Below are 22,105 nucleotides of genomic sequence, written 5' to 3' on the forward strand. Positions count from 1 at the left end.
CGAACTCCCTGATTATCATCCCAACTCCACCTTCCCAAAGAGAGGAGGGTTTTGGTCCTCATTTAGTCTGGATCAGAAGTGCCACGGCATCGGTGCATGATGGGGACTTCTGATGTGCAAGGCTAATTTTATTGAAATGAGGGCGTAATGAGCAAAACGTTACATTCGGACACTGGAGATTCCTGCCTTTTCCCACCTTTATTTGTTGGTCTCTAGGCCTCTCATCACCCCAAAAGGTGTGATCTCTTATCAGCCCAAAGGTTCCTGCTTTTTTTTCTCTGCCCAGGGACCCCTGGTGCTCACATGATGTGTGGTTTCCTGCATTCGGCTGGTGCCCCAACTTTCTGCCCAATTCCTGCCATTTGGTCTGTGTCCCCCTTTCTCTGCTCATATCTAGCTATCTCCCTGCTCTAACATAACCAGGAAATAAATTTAACAACAGCACGTAAGACGGGCAGTCAGTCTATTTTGCTAGACCCTATAATCAAACTTTGCCAGCTTCAGGCTTTTGTACTCAATGTCCTTTGCAGACACATCCTAAACTCCCACCCAAACAATTAATGTCTTCTCGATCGCAGAACATAAAAATATTTTGATTTCCATCTTAGTTGGAAATTTTCTCCCTGATATAAAAAGGCAAATTCAAAATAGTGAGATTGAGTGACCGAAGCAACGTCTAAACATGACCATGAAAAACCTACCTAATTGTCTGAAGACAGCTGACAGAAATGCAAGGAAACAAATAAAAAGTAAAATCAACAATAATTTACTGCTTGAGTCTTGAGAAAAACAAAAGCATAACTGAAATATCTCAGAATCCACTCATTTTCCTATTTACCCTCGGACATTTTCAGATTTTATTTAAAAAAAATCAGGCCATTGGAAGTACAATTGATTTGTATTTAGCAAAAAGACGAAAAAAGTTGAAATGGTAATTACCGTAGACTTCTGATAATAGTCAAATATACCCCAAGCTCCAGGAGAAAACTTGTGTTCTTTTTCTGTCTTTTGAAGTTGTAAGTTTTACGATGTGTTTCGAATGTAAACATTCTGGAAGATGTAATTAAAACTCTGCTCAGGCTGAAGAAACAAACAAGCCAAAAAAAAGTAAGGGGGTGGGGAACTGCCTTTTAAAAATACATACATACTACTGGAAAGGCTCTCTTGCCCCAAATCTAGTTCACAGCTTTCTTGAGATTATTTTTCAAAGACAAATACAAATCTTAAAAGTCTTCTCCATAGAGAATACAAAGCTTTAGACAACTAAACATGTCATCTTAACTTATTCTGACTCTTAGTTATAAACCAGTAAATTTTATATCGTTGTATCTAATTCATGATTGAAAATTTAAAGATGAAACCTCTAAGATTTCTGTTGATGCTTGTCTGTGTGTGTGTCTGCAGATGTGTGTTACAGATACGGTGTTTTCCATCTTCAGATTCAGTTGTCAAATTTAATTTGCAAAAGAGCTCTATTTAATTGGCTTCAAATTAAGCATTTATAAATAAAGTATTCCTAAATCCCATTAATATAATAGACACTAACCTGAACGTTTTTCCAGTTTCTGTGATCTAGGATAATTGTCGGTAAATAAAAGCTAGTGTAAGTTTGCTGGTTGAACTAATACAGGTGTGTCTTCAGAGTTGTTAACGTTAAATATAATACTTTTATTCTACTTCGGTTTACTAAGACTCAAATAAGCTTACCTTACTTATCTCTGTTACAAAACTTGTCAACAAGAAAACTAAGATGATAGTTAATTGCTTTAACATCATTAAATCTTCAATCTTCAGGAGTAATCTGAGTATGACTGTTTAGAAAATGAATTAAACAGATGTAAATGAGATAAGAGTTTTTAGTTAAACTTTTTAACAATAGTTATGAGAAGGAAAAGCCGGGCTGGGCTAACAAGCTGACTTGTAAATCCAAGCTCAGCAAGTGTCAGTAACGTGATCTGTTCCCAATAGATAAGTTCCAGGGTACCGATTCCTTGGGTTTGCTGTTCGAGCCTTATTGGCTAATAGCCCCAAGCTTGTACTTAACCCTATAAAACCCCATACACACGTCTTGGAGGTGCTCAGAGCTTTGGAGCAGAAGCCCCTCTGAGCCCGCCAGCGTAATACACCTGAGTACTCCAACCCCCCAAGTGGTGCTTGTTTCTTGCTGGCCTGTCATTTCCGTAACGGTTATTTTATGATATGTTCACTTCAACAGTTTCCCAGAGCTCTTCAGTCTTTAACTTCCACCCTTAGAATTTTGCTAATTTAAATGATGGGAATTTATTAACTGTGTAGATAATCTCCAGATAAGATGATGCGACATTAACTGCTTAACAGTTGCTATCTACTTTTGACTTCTTATTATAGACACTAAAGGTATTTGGGTCTATTAATAAACATGGCATATGCTGCACTGAAAACGTGTGCTATGATGAAACATATGTTTCTAGAAGTTATGAAATGCATTCATAAGTTTCCCTGTCTAAAGTCTGCCAGGATAATAGTTCACAATTGCTTGCTTTGTAGTTTTCACTAGAGATTAGGGTTTCTAAGGGTTAAAAATTCTAATTAATACAGATGATTAAAGCTACTAGAAATAATAAGGAAAACGAATCTATATGCAAAGGCAAGTAGGATGAGTTTCGGTTAGAAAAGATGCGAGGCATGAAGATGCATTTTGGCTGAGGGAAGATAAAATAATTTTGTCCTAAAATAAAGCTGAATGGGAAAGACAACAAAGGACAAACTAAAATGGACATAGAAAGTTGTAGAAGGTTTATTAAAAAGGAATCTTAGGAAAGAAATCTTATGTGTGATCCATGAATTTGTTACAAACGTTTCAAAAATAAGCTTTAATATCAATAGTGTATTTATGTAAAATTGAACCAATGTTCCTTCATTTGCTAAAAAAGCTAAAGTTTTATTGGGCTGTGAGTCTGCTCTTGGGAAAGGCTTTCTTTATCTTTACCATAATCTGCCTAGAAAAACAAAGACTCTAGGTTTTGTCTTCGTCAGGTTTTTGATTATTAAGAAAATTGAGCCTTTTCAATATTAAAACGGTTAAAGCTTTTTATAACTATTTAACTTCCCATATTTGCCTGTGAAATCTTCCATTGCCATTATGGTCAAAAGAATAACCAAGTATTGTTTCACAGTAAGCTATGATCCTATTTGAACAAGCATTCTAAAATCTCTTTGATATTTTTGGCAGTTTCCCCCCAAAATAAAATGCTAAATGAAGTCTTTTTGACCTAAAACTAACTCTGAGAATTTCTAGAGGGCCCTTAGAATATCTCAAAGGATTTATTCGCTCGCCTTGTAAAAAGAGAGAAAATAAACTAATGAGGGGCATTTGATATGTTCAATCATAAAAGAAGCGTTATCAGATAAGTGGTAAGAAAACTTCTTAGGTTATATTTACGGGTGAATGTTATTAAAATGTGTTCTAGACATTGTATGCGATTCCTAAAAATCTGGTATGTCCTAGTATAACGTTGTCACTTGTAATTCTAATTGCTATTTTTAAACGTATGTCAGAAATAACCAAATTTACTTGTCAATTACATCATAATGAATTCTCATGTGGTCCTTAATCATGGTCATTTTTAAGGTTTTTTACACACAATTATTGTTTCACCCTGGTGCTTTTGCAAATATGTTTCATCTTCAGAGAAATTCATAGAAAGGACTCTCTAAAGTCTTCCAAAATACCATCTCTGATATTTTCCAGACCATACCAATGAACTAAGTTAGAGGCTGCAGAACACTAAAAGAGATGCGCATGGCTTGATAAAATTGCTAACTAAAGATCAACAAGAATTAGTTACCTGGGACTGAAATGAATATGATGAGCATAACTTGTATGACTTCTTTGTTTGAAGCATTGCTGATTTTTTTGTTCATGTTTGGTTTCCCAGATAGAAGGAAAGCTTTCCTCTTAAACAAACTGTGACTTTCAGCAATTTGGTAATAAAAATTACCCTTCTGCAAGCAGAGTTGAAGCTTGTTACCTGTTTCTCCCTACCCGATCCCTCCAGAATTTGAAAACTCAGTGAGTATTCTTTATGGCAATATAGTTGTTTGTACAAGTCCGCGAAGACTCTGTTCTCCTTATAATAGGACAAGATTGAAACACTGGCTGCATTACCAAGGCTTTGCTGGAATGCCATGTTTGAGAAAAGCATGCATAAACTCAGATATGGCCAAGCAGGCGTAAGGAACTAAGGCTGACTTTGTGGAGCCAATAAACTGCCTTGTCTGGCACTTTGCTTACAGGGTTCCCAACAGCCTGAACAGGTAATGCAGGTCGCTTCCCTGGCAGGTGCTGGAACCTCAGAATACTTGGGGAAACCTCAAAATCTGAGGAATTAACCCAAATCTTTAGGTATTGCAGGGTCAGTCTGATGGCAAACAAGTCCTTGGCTTGGCCTCGCAGCCTTGAGAAGCATTTGAAAGTTCAGTCTGAGATTCCTTATGAAAAATTCCAGCTAAGCCGATTAAACGATTGTATGTGGTGAATCACTATGCTTGCCGCACTTATGTCAATAACCAGGCCAAATTTAATGAAACTAAACTTTCTTTTCAAATAAGTTGGCCTTAATCTGTCTATCTCTGGTTTTAAAAAAAAATGAGGTGATTCGTAAAGAGAAAAATTACGTTTCAGTGAGACTCTAGTGGATATGGGGTCCCCAGGGCTGCTTATTGCCTTTGGAATGTGTTCTGTTTTCTAACGTGTAAGGTTGACTGGATCTCGAGTTCTTCTAGCTTCCTCATGTGTTGCTACAACTCTCCAAATTAACATTTTCAATTTTTCCCCCACCCTTTTGCCTGCAAATCATTAAGAACAAAAGCTGCCATTTCCCCCCTAAGCCCTGCAAGCTGGATGCGGACGAGTTGAAACAGACTTCAGAGTGATCGCCACCACAGCTCACAGACAGACAGTCTTCGTGCCTGTCGTCACGTGGCCCCTCCGAAAGGCCACCAGCGACAGTTCCTGTAAACCAGGACGACTGTCGGATTGCCACTACCTGCCCCCACTCTCCCTGCAGATGCTCTGCATCTGACACCCAGAGATCTTCTCGACTGCCTGCCTTCAAAACTCAAAAACTGCCTTATAATTCGCCCCAATCACTAAGCATTGTTCTCCTTTGTTTCCACAGAAACGCCCCGGATAAACGCCGGGCTGCCTGCACCGTAGGCCTAGCTTCGGAGCCCACCCGCAGCACCGTCTCCTGCGATAAGACACGGCTGCACAGCTGAGCCGACCTATTTTCAAGACTAACAGATTCATTCAGTGAAATCATGAAACACTCTACCAGTTCGTCTTTTAATATATGAAACTTCCGGGGAAGTTTCGGGGTAGAGGATGGATGGAGTTCCCGACAGGCCAGGACAGATGTGCCAAAGCGCAAGATTGATTACTTTGACTTAAAGTTCTTTGACAAACGGCCCGTGCAGGAAAGATGCTCTGACCATCCTCTGTCTTCCGAAAGCAGGAAAGAAGTCTCCCATAAGAAAGCGCCCCTTCCCTGCACCGGGAAGGGGAGCGATGTTTATCACCAGAGACAGGGAATTCGGGGCCCAGAAGGCTGTGTAGCCACACTCTGCTCGGTCTTCCCTAATTAGCACCCAAGCCTAGGTTTCTTTGTCACGTTGATGCAGGAAAACAGATGTGGGTTGCGAGGAGGGCCGTGTCCCAGGCTTCGGTGGAGCCCCTGGGACGTGCCCCACCAAGCGTGGGTCCCTGGCTTCATGCAGGAAAGAATTCAGGAGCGAGCCACAGTTGAGTGAAGGTAGATTTATTCAGAGAGGTACATTGGAAAGCAAGAGCAAGGCCACGAGGCGTGGGGGTTGGGTGCTCAGATCAAAAGCAGGTACACACTCCACAGACAGAGTGTGGGCCTCTCTGAAGAGGGAGAGAGAGGGGCAGCCGTGAGGCGCCGTGTTGCTGGTTTTTATGGGCTTGGTGGCTTCATATGCTAATAAGTGGAAGGACCAGCCTAAGGGGAAGGGGCTGGGACTCCCAGGAAGTTGGCCATTTCCCACTGTGACCTTTCGTGGCCAGCCTCGGGACCGCCCTGGCGCCTGTGGGCGTGTTGCTCCCCATGTTAATATATCACAATGGGCGTGCAACGAAGCTCAAGGTCTACTAGAAGTTAAGTCTCTCATCCTGAGCCTCAAGGTCTACTAGGGGTTGAATCTTCCACCATCTTGATGTTAATTGTGTGGCCTTCCTTGAGTGCCTCTGCCCCCCATCCTGTCTCAAGGTCAGTTCTTCAAAGATGCGGTCTCTTTGTCTAGAAGGTCTAAAAGCTGTGTGCTTTGGTCACTTCTCTGGGCCTCATAGTCTTAGGGAATCCCCAGATGGATATAATTCATTTTGATTTTTCCCCCGTTAATTTTATTTCAGTCTAATTGTTAGGCAGCCAGAAGAACCTAGAAGGGTCGAGGACAATGATCCATCCCCAACGGTATCAGTGCGTTTCAGAACTTCTCCAGGAGGTTCCAACATGCAGAAAACCTGGAGCATAAGGAGATTACAGTCCGCTACTCAGACTGTGGTCAGCGGGCCAGGAGCGTCCATGTCACCAGGGAGCCTGTTAGAAATGCAGGTTCTCAGGTCCCGCCCCCCACTGCGGACTCAGACTGCTGACACACAGGACTCCAGGGCTCTGTGTGCACATTAAAGCTGGCTGAGTACGGGGTGGGATGGCCTTTAATGGGTCCTAATGGGGCCTGCCGGCTGTAACTAGCTCCGTAGATGGAGAAACCCTTGAATAATGTAGCAGTAATGACCTTGCAGGGTGGGGGGTGGGGGGCGTGTGTGCGGAGTAAGCTGAGAGCAAGACTAGAGAAAGCTGTTGAAGAGGCTTAAAGAAACCTAAAATTTCTGGTTGACTGCTGTATCTGCACAGATTAATTTTCACACAGGTCTTCCAAACAGTCTTACATAGTCCAAGAGGTTTTGTTTGTGACCAGACAGCACCCAGTGTTTTGTGCTAACCATCCGTGCAATTCTCAGGGCCCCTCGGGCTGCACATGGAAATAATCTCTGTTTGGCAGAAACACAGCGAGGTTAAGAGCCCGCAGCCCCAGCCATCACCCAGCTAGTCGGTGGCTGAATGATGGTCTGGTTTTGTTGACCGTTGATTTGTCTTTCGAAATCAAAAGTCAGCTTTATTTTACAGTCAGTGTTGAGAAGGAGTAAGGACCGAGGGTGCCAAGCAGAACTGGGGCCCAGGATCAGCGCTGGGGCTTTTATATCAACACCACCTAATAGCCTGGTCTTTGTGAGGGGGCCAGGGGATTGGGGGAAAACGGGGGGAAAAAGGAATTCTTGGGGTTTTTTATTTGTGTTTTTTTTTTTCATTTCACTCCTATTCTAAGCCAAGGAAGACCCTGCCCCCATTCCTTGCCTCTCCCCTTCCCCTCCCTGGAGCATCCTGTCAGCCCAGGGGCAGGAACCAGCGGGAAAACGTCCTCATTTGCTCAGAAGCCGGCAGGACAGCTGCTGCTGCCAGCCCTGGACCCGCAGAGCCTCACGGCCTCCTACCTGGTCCACAGGCCTATGGAAGCCACTGTGGGAAACCTGGGTCAGGACCCTCCCCCACCTGCTCTGCCCCAAAGAGCAAGAAATATCACCGCCTTGCAGCCACGTGTCAGAACGGAAGCTTTATTTCAATATGCTATTCTTTTCGGAATAGCGCTGGCAACTAGAAACTTGTAGGCAAGAGTGAACTTTGTAACTGTAAAGAAAATAGACCATGGGATTGTAACAGGAAACACACCTTCAGTATAAATGTACACATCGCTGTCCCGCACGTATAAAAGTCATGCTCTCTAAGTGCTCCGTCCGCACGTTGCCCTTGTGGGGCACTGAGTTCCAGGATGCAGTTTCGAGGGTTTACATGTGTCCCGTTGAGTTATGGATATTTCCAGAGAGCTTACAAAGGAGCCACACATTACAAATTTTGAGGGAAAACAAACAAACAAAAAGATATATCACAGAGCATTTATTTTAATACTTCTGTTCTATAAAGAATGAGCATTTCTTAAGTATTACAAACGGCAAAACAAATACACTAGCTTACAGATCTGTACAGTGTACTAGTTTAAACTTCCAAAATGCAGGAGGATAAATTATATATATATATAATGTTATAATATATACAATTTAAGATCTAGTGAACAATTCAATATTGCTCTTGTGTTGGTCTTGCTGTATTGCATGCATGCCCAGGGCACGCCCATGGCTTGTCACCAGGTGGAAGGGGGACTGGCAGGGACAGTAGGGGACTCACGGGGCCCCAAGCTTATTCCCAGAGTGCCACCCTCAAAGCAGTATTTGGAGTTTTGTGACTCGCTGCAGCCAGGTCAAAATCTTCCGTCATCATACGCAACCCAGGACGTGTTCTCAAGAACCACGACCACTCGCTCGGGGATGGGGCCACCTAAGTGCTAAAACCATCTGGTTTAGTGGAACTAACACCACAAGCCCTCAGTCCACTGGGGGGGGGGCGCTCCTAGAAGATAATTTTGAGATCATCTCTACCCTTAAGTGCAGTTCATCAAAAGGAGATCTCAGAACAAAGACCATTGATTCAGGCATCAATAACCTTCCTATAAACTCACAGGCAACAGCCAGAGGAACAAATCGTGTCCTGAATGAGATCAGATTTTCAATCATTACAAGCTTCTCGCACTGATGAGGCTGTAAACACTTAAAAACGTAGGCGCCGACTTGGGAGGGCTCTGGGAATTTCTGACTCGCGTCGGGAGGAAAGGAACAGGGCAGGGGGACCTCACGCGGGGGGCCTTTTGGACACTGCGGCCCATGGCAGAGGCCACATTTTACGGTTAGCAAAGGACCCACCTGAGACCAGTCGAATCCATCTTGGCCACAAAGGCCTGTTTCTGCTTCCACTTAACCCAGATCCAAATGACAAACTGATGACATTGTTCTGAGGATACAAATAGAAAGAGGGGAAAGAAAAAGAAATAGGGGCAAGTTGAAAAACATGTATTCAAGAAAACCTACCACTGAGCCCTCACTGCGAAGGCTGTGAAACAGCCACTTGGAAGAGAAGGAGCCGGTCAGAGGGTGCGTCTTAGGACCTGACAATGGACTCGGTTCTGGATGCGGTGTTCTGGGCTCCCTGGACCCCCGCTGGCACCCAGGCCACTTCCGCACCCTCCCTGCCGGGTTCCCTCTAGGAGGCCAAGGCAGTGGGGAGACGGTGGGGCCAGGGGTTCTCAGAGCACCTCCCACACACCAAACACATCACAAGGGTGAGTTACAGGTAGAGCAGACGGGATGAGACGAAGGCAAGAACATCCAGCTGTGGCAGAGAATAACCTTTGTTTTGTTGGAGGTTTGCAGGGGCACCATGGCCTGGCCCACGTGGACGGCTGCAGGAACAAAGGACTCCTGCAGCAAGAAGTTTGCAACAACCAACCACAGCCCCTTCCCTGTTTTTTGTATAAAAGGAGCCTGAATTCTGACTTGAGGGGGATGGTTCTCCAAGACGTTAGTCTGCCGTCCTCTGGGTCTGCCGGCTTTCCGAATAAAGTCGCTGTTCTTTGCCCCAACACCTCGTCTCCCGATTTATTGGCCTGTCATGCGGCGAGCAGAACGAGTTTGGACTCGGTTACATAACCAGAAAGGGTTCCTGGAGGATCCGTCCTGAGCCGTCCAGCAGTCACTGCGACAGCCCTGCTCTGGAGGGGCAGGGAAGACGCAGCAGGTGCAGGAGAGGGGGCCGTGTGCGAGCGCCCTGGACTTGACCGTCACCGCTCTGCCTGAGCTGGCACTGCTCCCCACCAGCCAGGAGGCTCCCGGGCACAAACTTAAGGGCCGCCTTCACTTCCTCTGCCTGCCAGGCAGGGACAGGAAGGATCGAGGAAAGGAACACTGCAGAGGCCAGGCCAGCCTGGCGTGTGGAGCGGAACAAACAGGAGAACGTACAGGCTCTGTCAGGGGGAGTTCGGGGGGAAGGGAAGCAGAGCCACCCAGACTCACTGATGGCAGAGCAGTAAGCCGACCGGGCTGTGCCCCGTCCACCCCGCCGCCACCCGGCACGCCGGCACCTGCAGCAGCCGGAACTCGGCTTGAAGGGTTAAAGAACTGTTTCCAGAGTGAACACCGCGCTGAGCCGCTCTGAGAAGACGCGTCTAATGAAACGGGCGAGATCATCTCTTACTTGAACGCGTCTTCATTTTCTGGGAAGACACTGGTTACGGACAGATCATCAAAAACACAGTGAACAACTTCTGTCTCAAAGTATTTCATTAAGGTTCAAAGTATGGCGTAGACAGGTCCGTGTCTGTTAGAACACGGATGTGCTTCTGGTGTTCGGATACTGGCCATTATCGGCCGTTACCCAGCTGGATACAGATTGAGTTATTTAAAAGAAGAAAATCATGCTGGAGGGAAAAAAAATTGTCTAAAAATAGCCACTTTCATTGTTTTTATTTAAAATCTGAGGGCTAGAAGAAGTCACAGTCCTCATGGGTCAAAAGAAGGAAACATTCACATTTCTGAAACTCTCAAAGTTGTAACACACCGGAGTGTCACTGCGATGTTTCAGTGTTGTCACGGCATCTTCCAACAATTCAGACAGAAAGCGCACTCTGAGTGCACTCCTCGTCGTACGTGAAAATAAATACTCTAAAAGGTTACAAGGGTACCTGCTAACTAGGCTTGGTGAGGTGAGGGCACCCCCTCAGAGCAGCCAGGCTCACAGGTCAGCTGGGAATTGACAGCAAACACCCTTTTGGGGGAGAGAAGCCGTGTTACCTGTAATACAGTCAAAGGACCACGGGAGGGAACAGCCGGGACCTGGTCTTCTCACCTCTTCCCTGCCCTCCGCGCCCCTCCCCTCCCCTCCCCCGAGGATGTCACTGGCTTCGGAGCTGGGGGAATGCCTGGTCTGGGGGTGGCGCCTGCAGCTCTGGGTTAACATGCTCTCACATGCACGTGGATGGTAGTTCCTCCTCTCAGCACACGTTGCTGCCTCCGTGGGCACCAGCCCGGCGGCCTCCTGAGGGCGAAGGATGCCTTCAGCAATGGCTGGCACCCCTCTCAGCTCCCTGCCAAGCCCCACACGGTGCTTTTCATTTTAAGCATCTGGCAGATTCCCTGATTCCGGATGGGGGGAGTGGGTTGCTTACTGGTGGTGGGAGTGAAGTGCCCTCTTAGGACAGCAGTGCACGTCTCGGTCAAAATGCAATATTTAACACGTGGGCGTCGGACATGCTACCCTGACGACGGTGGGCTTCACGGGGGAGGGGGAGGGGAGGCGAGGGGGACACACACGGGCTGCTCCCACGGGGGGGGGGGGGCGTTCACATGACCACGCACTTGCCCTTGAGTTTCTCTTTCCTTTTCTGCTGCTTGCTCTTTTTCCCGTCGATCTGTAGGCTCACGGTCCTGCGCTTCTCCAGGTTGAGCAGCTCCTGGAAGAGCTCCTTCACGTTGTGGTTGAGCTTGGCCGACGTCTCCATGAAGGCGCACTTCCACTTGCGGGCCAGCGCCTCGGCCTCGCCGCTCTCCACCTCGCGGCTGGGGCTCTCGTCACACTTGTTCCCCACCAGCATGATGGGGATGCTTTCCACGTCCCCTTTGATCTCGCAGATCTGTTCGTAGATGGGTTTGAGCTCCTCCAAGGACTGCCGGCTGGTGATGGAGTAGACCAGGATGAAGGCGTGCCCCTTGGAGATGGACAGCCGCTGCATGGCGGGGAACTGGTGGCTGCCCGTGGTGTCCGTGATCTGCAGGGTGCAGATGCTCTTGTCACAGCTGATGACCTGCCGGTAGGTGTCTTCCACGGTGGGGATGTAGCTCTCCCGGAACGTGCCTTTCACGAACCGCAAGACCAGGGAGCTCTTGCCGACACCACCTGCCCCGAACACGGCCACCCGGTAATCGTTGCTTTGTTCCGGCATGTTGCTCGAGGGCTCCAACTATCAACTAGGAAGCACCTAGCAAAGGAACCAGACGTTCGAGAGAATTAGTTAAAAAAAAAATTTAGAAAAAAGATTCCGTTTTAGCCCCTTAATAGCTTACAAAGAAAAGCTGGACATGATAAAGTCTGCTTTCACTTTCCCAATTTCATTTAAAAATTCTGTGATTCTAACTCCAGCCATTGCAGTCAATCCTCAGTTTGCAACAGGACTGTCGAGTTGCTGAGCGGCTAAGGGGAGCCCGTCCGCTTCCCCTGGTGGGACCGCGGTTCTGAGCAGCTGCGCTCGCACATGACCCCGCGCCCCGAAAGGAGGCGGCGTCCGGGAAGCGGGGTGGGGGGCGGGAATCACCCCCCCAACCCAGCCAACACACACGTGTAGCCAGCGTATCTTTGCTGCTTAACCTGGAACACCCCGTGTACTGGTCACGGTGTGTCATTTTTCACAATTCTGGGGAGGGAATTAAAGAGAAGGAGGATGTGATCAATATGCAGTGTTTCTATTAACTCATGAAATCCTCACCGCCTTGCAGACCTGGGGTCCCTGTCCCTCCTGCACAACGAAGACCCTGGAGACGCAGGAGGAATCGGGGGGCGTCAGGTCCCCCGGCGTCACCCAGCCCGTGAGGGGGAGGCGGGGGGGGGGGTGCGGGCGGCAGGGCCCCTGCCGCCCACGGCGGTCCCACGGCGGGCCGGACAGGGCGCTGGCCGCGGGGGCCCGGGCGCCGCGCAGGCCGCGGTGCGGACCGTCTCGTGACCCAGCCAGAGCTGACGGCTGAGCGAGAAGATCGGAGGGTCCTTGCATCCATCAAAATTAACGTGCTTGTAGGTGCTTTATTCTTAAGAATTATAAGAAGTATTACTAAGACAGCAGGATAAACCACTACTCATGGCCATTGAGATGAAGCAGAATGAGAGTTTCCCTTCCTCACAAACATGACCCCTTGTCCAAGGGGTAAGTGGATTGTCCTCACACACAGGTCATCCAGTAGCTTTCATCCTGCCGCTCCTTTGGTGAGCAAGGACACAGAACATGCAAAAACGGGACTCCAGCAGCGTCCAAATTTCTTTGTAACCAAAGTGGACAAATAAGATGGTGACGGGAAGGAGAGAGCCCGTTTCCTCCGGGCACCCACTGGGCTGACTTTTATTTTTCTAATCGTAGAGTAACTGAGGGCCATAAAAGGCATTGCTCCAAGTCATTTTCAGATGCCAGTAAAAATTAAACATAATTAGCTGTGGACGGAAATGGGGGTGTGAGGTGGGTAACTACTGACAGAGCATCGGCTCAAAGCCCCAGACTGTGACACCCCATCTCCTGGTTTCTTTCTGAGTTTGCCACGGACATTTGCCTCCACACACTTGCTCAGTTAAGCACTCAGCTGTCCTTGTGTGCCCTTTGGAATCCCTAATCTATCAAGGAATTAAAGAAATATCCATGCTAAGAGAAAATCTAGAAAGATACCCGGGAATGCATTAACAGCAAAAGGCTGAGAGAAAGACCGATTAGGAGTTTTAATCAGCCTATTAAATGTTCATGAGATCATTATGATACATTCACGAGTACAGTACTGTGACAGATTGTTCTGTATTTTAAAAAATGCAATTGTCTGCAGAATCGGGCTTGAGAACGTCTCTCTGCAGCCTCAGCATGAGCTGCTCTTTGCGCTTGGAAAGCAGCATCCTGGCTCAGCCTCGCCTTGTGTTGTGGGTATTTCGTTCCAGGCTCGACTGTAAGTTTCTAGCCAGAAGGGGACACGTCCTAAAAGGCTCTCCATCCCCAGATCTCAATGGGAGCTCTGAGTCTTCAGCTCACACTCGTTCCGCGTTTGGTGACTATGTTGTCGGCCACGCTAAGGCATCTCCATTGTTAACAGGGCAACCGACAAGACAGAAAGCAAACACTAAACGTGAAAAGACTTCACAAGCTACTGTTACTCACTTGCCCAAGAACCGTCTACGGAGCTTCCTCCGAAGGCCAGGCTCCGGGCAAGCAGCCAGCAAACCCACGCGCAGAGGACAGACCTCAGGCAGGGGCTCTCTCCTTGTGCAGCTCATGAGGATCGGGTGGACCAGGCAGGCATGGAAGGATACTTTAAATAGTTAGCAAATTGCATCACGGCAGTGCCGAATATTAGAGGCATGAAGGGACCTAACCAAACCTGAGGTACCAAGAGTGGCTTCCCTGAGGAGGTGGCATGGGAGCGGGACCCCGGAAGCCACAGAGGAGACAGCCAGGTGAAAGCAGTAAAGCTCAGTGTGATGTACGAGGCAAGTCTGGGGCAAGAACTCCGTACTGACCCTCAACAGGTCTTCCCCAGCCTGCAAACTATACACATCACTCATTCAGTTTACAAGCATCTATAAAAACCCCTCTACATAATATTCAAGCTCGGTGCTTACCCAGTGGAAGCTCACAGCAGTAGAAGGCAGATGGGCACAGGAAAGGATACAGTACACCCCACCGAGCAGACGCTGAGGGTAAAGTCGTAAACAAGGCAGGAGGAGACCCTGGTGGGGCGTCAAGTTCTGTCTGGGGCCCTCGGGAAAGATGTCCCAGGGGGCTGGGTGAAGATGGGGAAGCAATGAAAGGCCTTCTTGCAGAGGCACAAGGGCAGGAAGAGATCCCACGTTCATGCCGTGGTACAGAGCTGGTGTCAGTCGGCATCTGGGGGCAGAGCGAGGACAGCAGGTGAGTGGTGGCGCCTTTCATCAGCATAAAAGGCTGAATAGAGAAATGAGTTTGGAAAAAAAAGTGATGGATGGTGAGGAGCAGGGAGCTGTGATTGGGTCAGTTTTGTAGGACACACTGGTGGAGCTATCTGGGTTTTGGTTTGAAAACACCAGAGAAGTGACTGGGTTTTAGTTTGAAAGCTCAGAAGAGAGATCTACTTGAGTGAGAAACATGTGGTTACCACCCATACATAAATAATAGTATAATAAATAAACATCTCCCTGAGAGAAGGCACATAGCCTGAAAAAAAGATCAATTGCCAAATCTGATGTGCGCTAGCAAGACGTGGCAAGTTCCTTGCATAAACTTTGTGCACCTGAGTTGCCAGACCTAGGAAGTGAGGAGACTGACACCACTTTCCCCACTGAGCTGTTCTGGATTTAGTAAGATTATACAGGACCAAGCAAAGCTCTCTATTTTCAGTAAGAACTGGGAAGAAAGTGGAGGGGATCCACAAAAGAGCAGTGAGGACAGAAAAGCTCAAGAGACAATGACAATGTCAAAAAAAATTTGAGAGGATTCAGGTAAAGTGGTGTTTAGAAGGAAATTAGTTATAAACACCTACATTAAATAAGAATAAAGATCTCAAATCAGGAACCTAATCTTCCACTTTAAAAGAGCAATTGAACCCAAAGGAAGCAAAATGAAACAAAGATCACAATGGAACGTAATAAAGGGTAGAAACCAATAGAAAAAAAATTAATAGAACCAAAATTTTGTTCTTTGAAAATATCAACAAAATTTATCTTTTGCTAGACTGAACAAAAAGTGGGAAACCTTAAATTATTAAAATCAAGAATGAAAGAGGAAACATAACTGCTGACCTTGCAGAAATAAAGATTATAAGGGCATGGCCAACTGTACGCCAACAAGTTACATAACCTAGATGAAGCAGACACAAACTGCCAAAGCTGACTCCAGAAGAAATAAAAAATATAAATAGACCTTTAACAGGATAGTAATCAAAAAGCCATCTACAGAGAAAAGCCCAGGTCCAGATGGCTCCACTGGTGAATTCCAGCAAACATTTAAAGAAGAATTAATACCAATCCTTCACAGAGTTTTCCGAAAAAATTTAATAAGAGAGATCACTTCCTACTCTTTCTGAAGCCAGTATTACCCTGACCAATACGAGGCAAAAATGTCATGAGAAAACAACAGACCAGTATCCATAAAAATCTTCAACAAAATACTAGCAAATTAAATCCATCAATATACAGGAAGGATTATACATCATAACCAAGTAGGATTTATGCCAGCATGCATGGTTGGTTTAACACCCCAAAATTAATACAACACACCATATCAATAAAAGGCAAAAAACATATCTCGATAGATACAAAAACTTGACAAAATTCAGCACCCAATTATGTTAAAACAAAATACAGATTATTCTGAATGATTTTATTCTTTCTAAATTATCATGAAAATAAAATCCCAAATTATAATTAAAAACTGGGAAATCTTAATAGAATTCATTCCCAGACCCCAGTTAAAGGAATACCATTGACAAGAGATCAAGTGTAACAGATCAAGAAAGTAAGGCTTTGATTTTGGAGAGTAGTGGGAAGTTGTTCAATGACAGGGATATTGAATAATACCGCCCTGAACTGAGAAGGAAATTTGAGACTGAAAAACAAAACAGGGAAACTCCAAAAAGTACAATTATGGTTTATTGCGGGTAACTTACATACGGGTTGGGTCAGGCAGGCGGCAATCCAGAAGCGTTCACAGCTGCACCCCACCCTGCTGGGAGGGGTACAGGGGAATTGAAAGGGGCCAAAGGGAAACACAGAATCGGACCACTCAGGGAGAAGCCGCATGTCCTCGCCAACAAGAAGTGGGGTGTGTTCTCGCCCCGGGGGGTCTTACAACCATTATTCCTCGAGGACCATCGAACATCCATGCCAGCAAAAGGCATTCTTCCAGACTTCATATCAGAATGAAGGCAAGGGTATGAGCTGATAGGGAACTTATCTGGCGTGGGAGCGTTCCGTGTGGGTAGGCTAGGCCTTGGTCAGGCAGAAAGGGGAGGAGATGGAGCTGACAAAAAATGGAGTCAGTGTGGTTCAGCCACACAGAAGTAGATGAAGACTGGCAGAGTTTCAGCTAAGTGGCATAACGGGGGGTAGGAAGGGAGTCAAAGTCATTTTGCAGCGGGTAGGAGCGTGATGGTGTCGACTGAAATGATGTGCAGCCTAAAAGTTGAGAGTTATGTTTCATTTGGCGGGAGGACTTGAGCCGGGATGACAGCCCCTCAGATGGCTCTGAGGGACTGCTCTGAAGAAACAGGGGAGGAGCTAGGATATATAGGAGCTTTACAGCAAAGACCAGGTAGTTGGAACAATAAAAGATTGCTTGTTATCTAAAGAAAACCGGGCATCTCAAGTTCAAGAATTTAGCGCTTTTCTATGTATGGGAGGAAGCAAACATTTGGGCTCACTGAATTCATTCCTTTGACAAGCACCTAGCTATCTAGGGCCAGTGTCCTGTCCTTTCTTATTCTGAGTCCCCTCAGAGGGCACCACTGTGAGTGGCTGCAGAGGCCAGGCTGCAGGCTGGTCTTCACTGGGGGCTGGCAGCAGTCACTGATGACTTGATGGCTTCAGCATTCTTTCTTTACTGATATGATTTGCAATATTTTTCGTTCACAATAGGAATTGATGAGACGGCTAGAAAGACAAGAAGACTAGATTTCTCCTTAAGGAAATTCAGGGATTAAGAAAACGAGAAGGGACAACTGGCAAAAGATATCATAAGGGTTAAGACACATGTTATAGATACGGTATTTTTCTGCCTTCAGATGCAACTACCAAATTTAATTTGTAAAAAGCTCTAATTGGCTTAAAATCCAGCATTTATAAATTAAGCATTTCTAAATTTCATAACTATAATAGATGCTAACCCAAACGCTTTTCAAGTTTATGTGATCTGGACGAGTCTGGTGATGGCTATGTGAACACAGGAGCCACCGGGATTCAGGATGCACACACGGCCGGCTGGACTTCAAGGAGAGGAGAAGGGGTGGGTGACGCCACACGGAGCCCCGATGAAACTGGCCCAGACCAACCCCAGCCGCTCCTGTTGTCTCAGCTTAAAAACTTTAAAAACAAAAAAATGAAAAATGATACAACACATGCACTTGGTTTAAAAAATAAAATAAAGATAATAAAGCACTCTTTTATCCACACCCAGATCCCTTCCTTCGGCCGCCCTAGTCTCTTTCCAGAAATAACCGCTGTTCAAAAGACCGGACAGTCAGCAGCCATTTCCTGGTGTTCGCCATGGAACTTTAAATAATGCATCCATTGCTTGAATAATAGATATTAACATCTCGACTTACTGACTTTGGGCCCCATCTATCTATGAAATTAGCACCAGGACCTTCCTCCACTGCCTAACTTGCTTAGTTGTACTCTACTTTTAAAGCACATACCAGTATTTCAGTTTTCCATATATAATATTTACAATTTGTTCCAAAATTTAAATTGTCCTCTGTGGTTCTTCTGCAGGTTGTTTCGAAACCCTACTAATAAAGAGCGTTAAAAGGACTCTGTACAGACTCTTCCCTGCAGAAGAAGGTAGTGAGACTGGACCCACTGGGAGGGAAGGGTCGTTGTCATCCAGCGTTGCTGACGGAGGCTTAATCTTCTGTGTCAGCGGTATTGAGGTCTTACTTCTTCTAGCTTTTATATTTGTTTGTTTTTTTGCCTAAGTAACTCTCGGGTGCCAATTTCTGTACTTCAGTTTATTGAAATATTACCACCTTCCTTGGATCCATTTTATGTTTTGCTATAAACATTACTGATGAATTCTTTTAGAAGGCACTGAAACTTCTGAGCTAACGCCGTCTCGACTGATGAAGTTCTGCAGCCAAATTAAGTTCAAATCCTACTTTCATCAGATTTTTAAAATTATTTAATTTTAACTTTACCATCCAGGGTTACTGACATGAAATCCAAGGTCGGGGGACACTTTTCGTTGTGTTAGGTTTTCCCCTTGTCTTTGGTAGGGTTAGAATATTCTTTTTATTCTGAGAGTTATGACATTTCACCGAGAGAGAGATATATCTAAACATACACAAAAATATAAGATATATAAAATATAAATACACATATAATATATATGTATATATTATATATAAGTATATATAATTATATTTATGTTTATATATTATATATATTTATATATTATATATTATTTATATATTATATATATTTACATATAAAGTATATATAATATATAAATATATAAAGTATAAAGTATATATAATATATAAATATATACTTGTATTTATATACTTATATATTTATATATTTATATATTATATATAAGTATATATTTGTATTAAATATTTTTATATATTTATAATTTTCATATAACATATAATATATAAATATTACATATATTTATATATAGTACACATTTATATATTATGTATATATACATTTATATTATATATAACATGTTTATTATTTAAATAATATATTTAAATATATTATTTATTTATAAATATAAATATGTATAGAAATATATATTGTATATATATATAAATTGTAAAAATATATAATGTATATTTTATATACATATTTATATATGTTATATATATATATAAAACTGCTTTTTAATTGTGGGTTGTTTTTTTTTTTTTGGTCAGGGGAGGGGGCTGGTTAACAACCTAGCCCACTCCGCAGCTTGGGAAATGTTCATTTTTTTATCACACTACCCCAGTCCCTCTCTCTTTTCTCTCTTTCTAACATTCCTGCTGGATGATGGGCCAAGCGTCCCTATTCTGTATTTCTCTAAAGCCGTTTCCTTTACATTGCCGATAAACCTCTTGCACTTGGAGTCTTCCTTCTGCAGAAAAGCACGTTCTCCTCTCGGGAAGGCGGAGAGCAGCCCCGCGCCGCGTTTCGGCCCCGCGCTGAGCCGGGACACCCGCCCTGAGCCGCGACACCCGCGCGGCGGCCCCGCGTCGCGGCCCGTCCCTCCCACGCGGCTGGCGCCGCAAGCGCCCCCCGGCCCGCCGCCGCCCGCTGCTCCGGGAAGGGGCCTCGAGCCGGCCGGGCCAGGCCGCGGGCACGGGCGCTCCCCACGCACGGGCCGTCCGGCGGCGGCGGCGGCGGCGGCGGCACCCGGGCCGAGAACAGCGGCGCTGCGCACGGCCCCCCCCCCCGGTGCGCACGCCCCCCCCCCCCCCCGCTCTTCTGTTCTCGAACGTCCGCGGGCCGAGCTGCCCCAGCGGCGCCTCGCACTTCGGAGGAGCTCGCGCACCGACAGACGAGCGCGGGCAGAATCGGGGCCAGGCAGCGAGCTGCGCCCCTCAGAGCGGCGCGAACTAGAAACACGCGTCGTAACAACTCGAAGTGAGACACCTGACGCCCTGCAGACCGGACTAGAGGGGCAGTATTTGCTTTATAAGAAATATATATTCGGTCATCCAGATGAGCAAAGTGCATCTCTCAGATATGTTTGGTCTTCGTCCACGGTTTCGGGCTCACAGCTCCCAAACCCCGTGGAACTTCTGCAGAGGTAAGAGCAACAGGAGCATCCTTTGTTACAGTATTTGCTCTCTTACCCTCAGTTCCCCAAAATGCTTCAGAGACATAAAGGTGGAATGAGGGTCTTGTTACCCATAACAAGCTCCTTTCCACCACAACTGGGTTGATGTTAATAAAGTGACTTTTGGAAAGTGCCCAAAGATGAGGGTTCGGTTGCCAGGGTAACTGACCAGCCAAGAACAGAGGGGTGGAACTTTCAGCCCCACCTCCCACCTCCTGGGAGGGGAAGTGGGGTGGAGAGAGCCTAGAGGTTGAGTCAGGCACCAATGGCCAATGAGTCAATCAATTGTGCTTGTGTAATGAAGCCCCCCCCCCCAAAAAAAAAAAAACCCTGAAAGGACGGGATTAGGAGAGTGTCCAGGCTGGTGAACACGCGGAGACTCGGGGAGAACGGAGCACTCAAGGAGGGCGTGGAGTCTCCGTGGCTTTCCCCACACTTTCCCTACACATCCCTTCCATCTGGCTGTTCCTAAATTGTATCCTTGTGTAATAAACCAGTCATCTGGGGAGTAAAATGCTCTTCTGAGTTCTGTGAGCCTCTCCAGAAGACTGATCCAATCTTAGGAGGGGCTTGTGGTTCGGAACCTCTGATTTATAGCCAGTTGGCCACAAGCACAGGTAACAACCTGGACTTGCGACTGGCATCTGAAGCAGACGGCAGTCGTGCAGGTGGGCCCTCAGCCCGTGCAGTCCGATGCCATCTCTGGGCAGACAGTGTCAGAACTGCGTCAAATTGCAGGACATCCAGCTGGTGTCCAGAGACTTGGTGGACGTGTGGGGAAGCCTCCTCCACAATGTAACTGGGCGCAGAATTATCAGAGGTGCATCCCAGGCCTCCAGGGCCTGCATAATAGGGAAGATGGACTTGGATTTCCCGAGTCACAGAAAGTCGCCCCTGAATTCAAGTATCCTTTGGAAGACACATTAGATACACGTGAATGAGACAGAAGCAGCGTCTCAGAGAAAACCACCATCTTTACTTGTATCATACCCTGAATTAAGGCTGCTTCAAAAAACAAATAGTTGAAACCGGAGAAAAAGAATAGATTACACAAATTCAGCTGTAAGCATTTGGAAAAGCCAGATAACTCAGTGTACTGTCCTGCCAAAAATGCCCCATCAACAGTGTGAGATCAAAGGCACCTGCATTTCCTGCAGTTCACACAGCTTGTCTCGGCTCAGCTTCACCTTGGTTCTCCGCCATGCTTTCTCCTCGAGTAGATGTGTCTTTATGACAACATTTAAATTTTATTGCCTTTAAACAAATTCCACCTTTAAAGCTGGGACGTGAGAGCCCATATTTAAAACTACTGTCAAGAAAAGGTAAATGGGTCATTTCAAGTAAAAATAAGGACTATTGCTGACAGCACGACACAAACAAGGCTGTCTTACAAAGACATGAACAACTTTCAGCAGAGCATGAATTCTCTAGGTAAGAGCGTGTACTTTTATATATTTTTAGACTCTCAATTAAAGATGCATTTCACGTAACTTCTCAGCTGAATATAAAAAATGGAAGATCCATTAGTGAGAAGTGCCTGCCTGATCGTAAAGACTTCAATATCCAGGGCCCAGCTTTCTCCAAAGATGCAGAATCCTTTTCTGGGAATCTTGGTTGTTGGTGGTAGGGAGACACCCTCCCTGGCACTGTCAGTGCAGATGCTGAAGAACGCCCGCCCCCAGGAAATGGAGCCATCACCCCACACCGGGGCTGGGGGAGTCCCCGGGCACTCACTGCAAGATTTGCAATGTCTGCAACAATGAGCTAGGTGGAGAGAAGTTGGGACATTTCTTGGAATGGAAGGGGTCGAATAAATTTTTCTTTAAGAGTTTCATTACTGAGAGGCAAA

At 45.9% G+C, this 22,105-nt stretch overlaps 1 protein-coding gene across 5 annotated transcripts in view; it reads right to left on the reverse strand.

Moving 5' to 3' along the window:
• Nucleotides 1–7,665: 7,665 nt before the first annotated feature.
• The window catches only part of DIRAS2 (DIRAS family GTPase 2), a 28,460-nt gene continuing 14,020 nt past the window's right edge, over nt 7,666–22,105 (reverse strand). For 2 of the 5 annotated variants that reach the window (XM_064482435.1, XM_064482433.1), the window contains exons 2-3: nt 11,360–11,979; nt 7,666–11,039 (exon numbers count right to left, since the gene is read on the reverse strand). In XM_064482435.1, coding sequence (XP_064338505.1) covers nt 10,955–11,039; nt 11,360–11,943 — 669 coding nt within the window. In that variant the 5' untranslated portion in view covers nt 11,944–11,979 and the 3' untranslated portion in view covers nt 7,666–10,954. Of the gene's footprint in view, nt 11,980–13,902; nt 13,970–17,599; nt 18,601–22,105 lie in introns of those variants that run through there. The other 3 variants (XM_064482434.1, XM_064482436.1, XM_031442289.2) reach the window with 3 other exon arrangements.

Source organism: Camelus dromedarius, chromosome 36, assembly GCF_036321535.1.
Source record: "Camelus dromedarius isolate mCamDro1 chromosome 36, mCamDro1.pat, whole genome shotgun sequence".
NCBI classification, from domain to species: Eukaryota; Metazoa; Chordata; class Mammalia; order Artiodactyla; family Camelidae; genus Camelus; species Camelus dromedarius.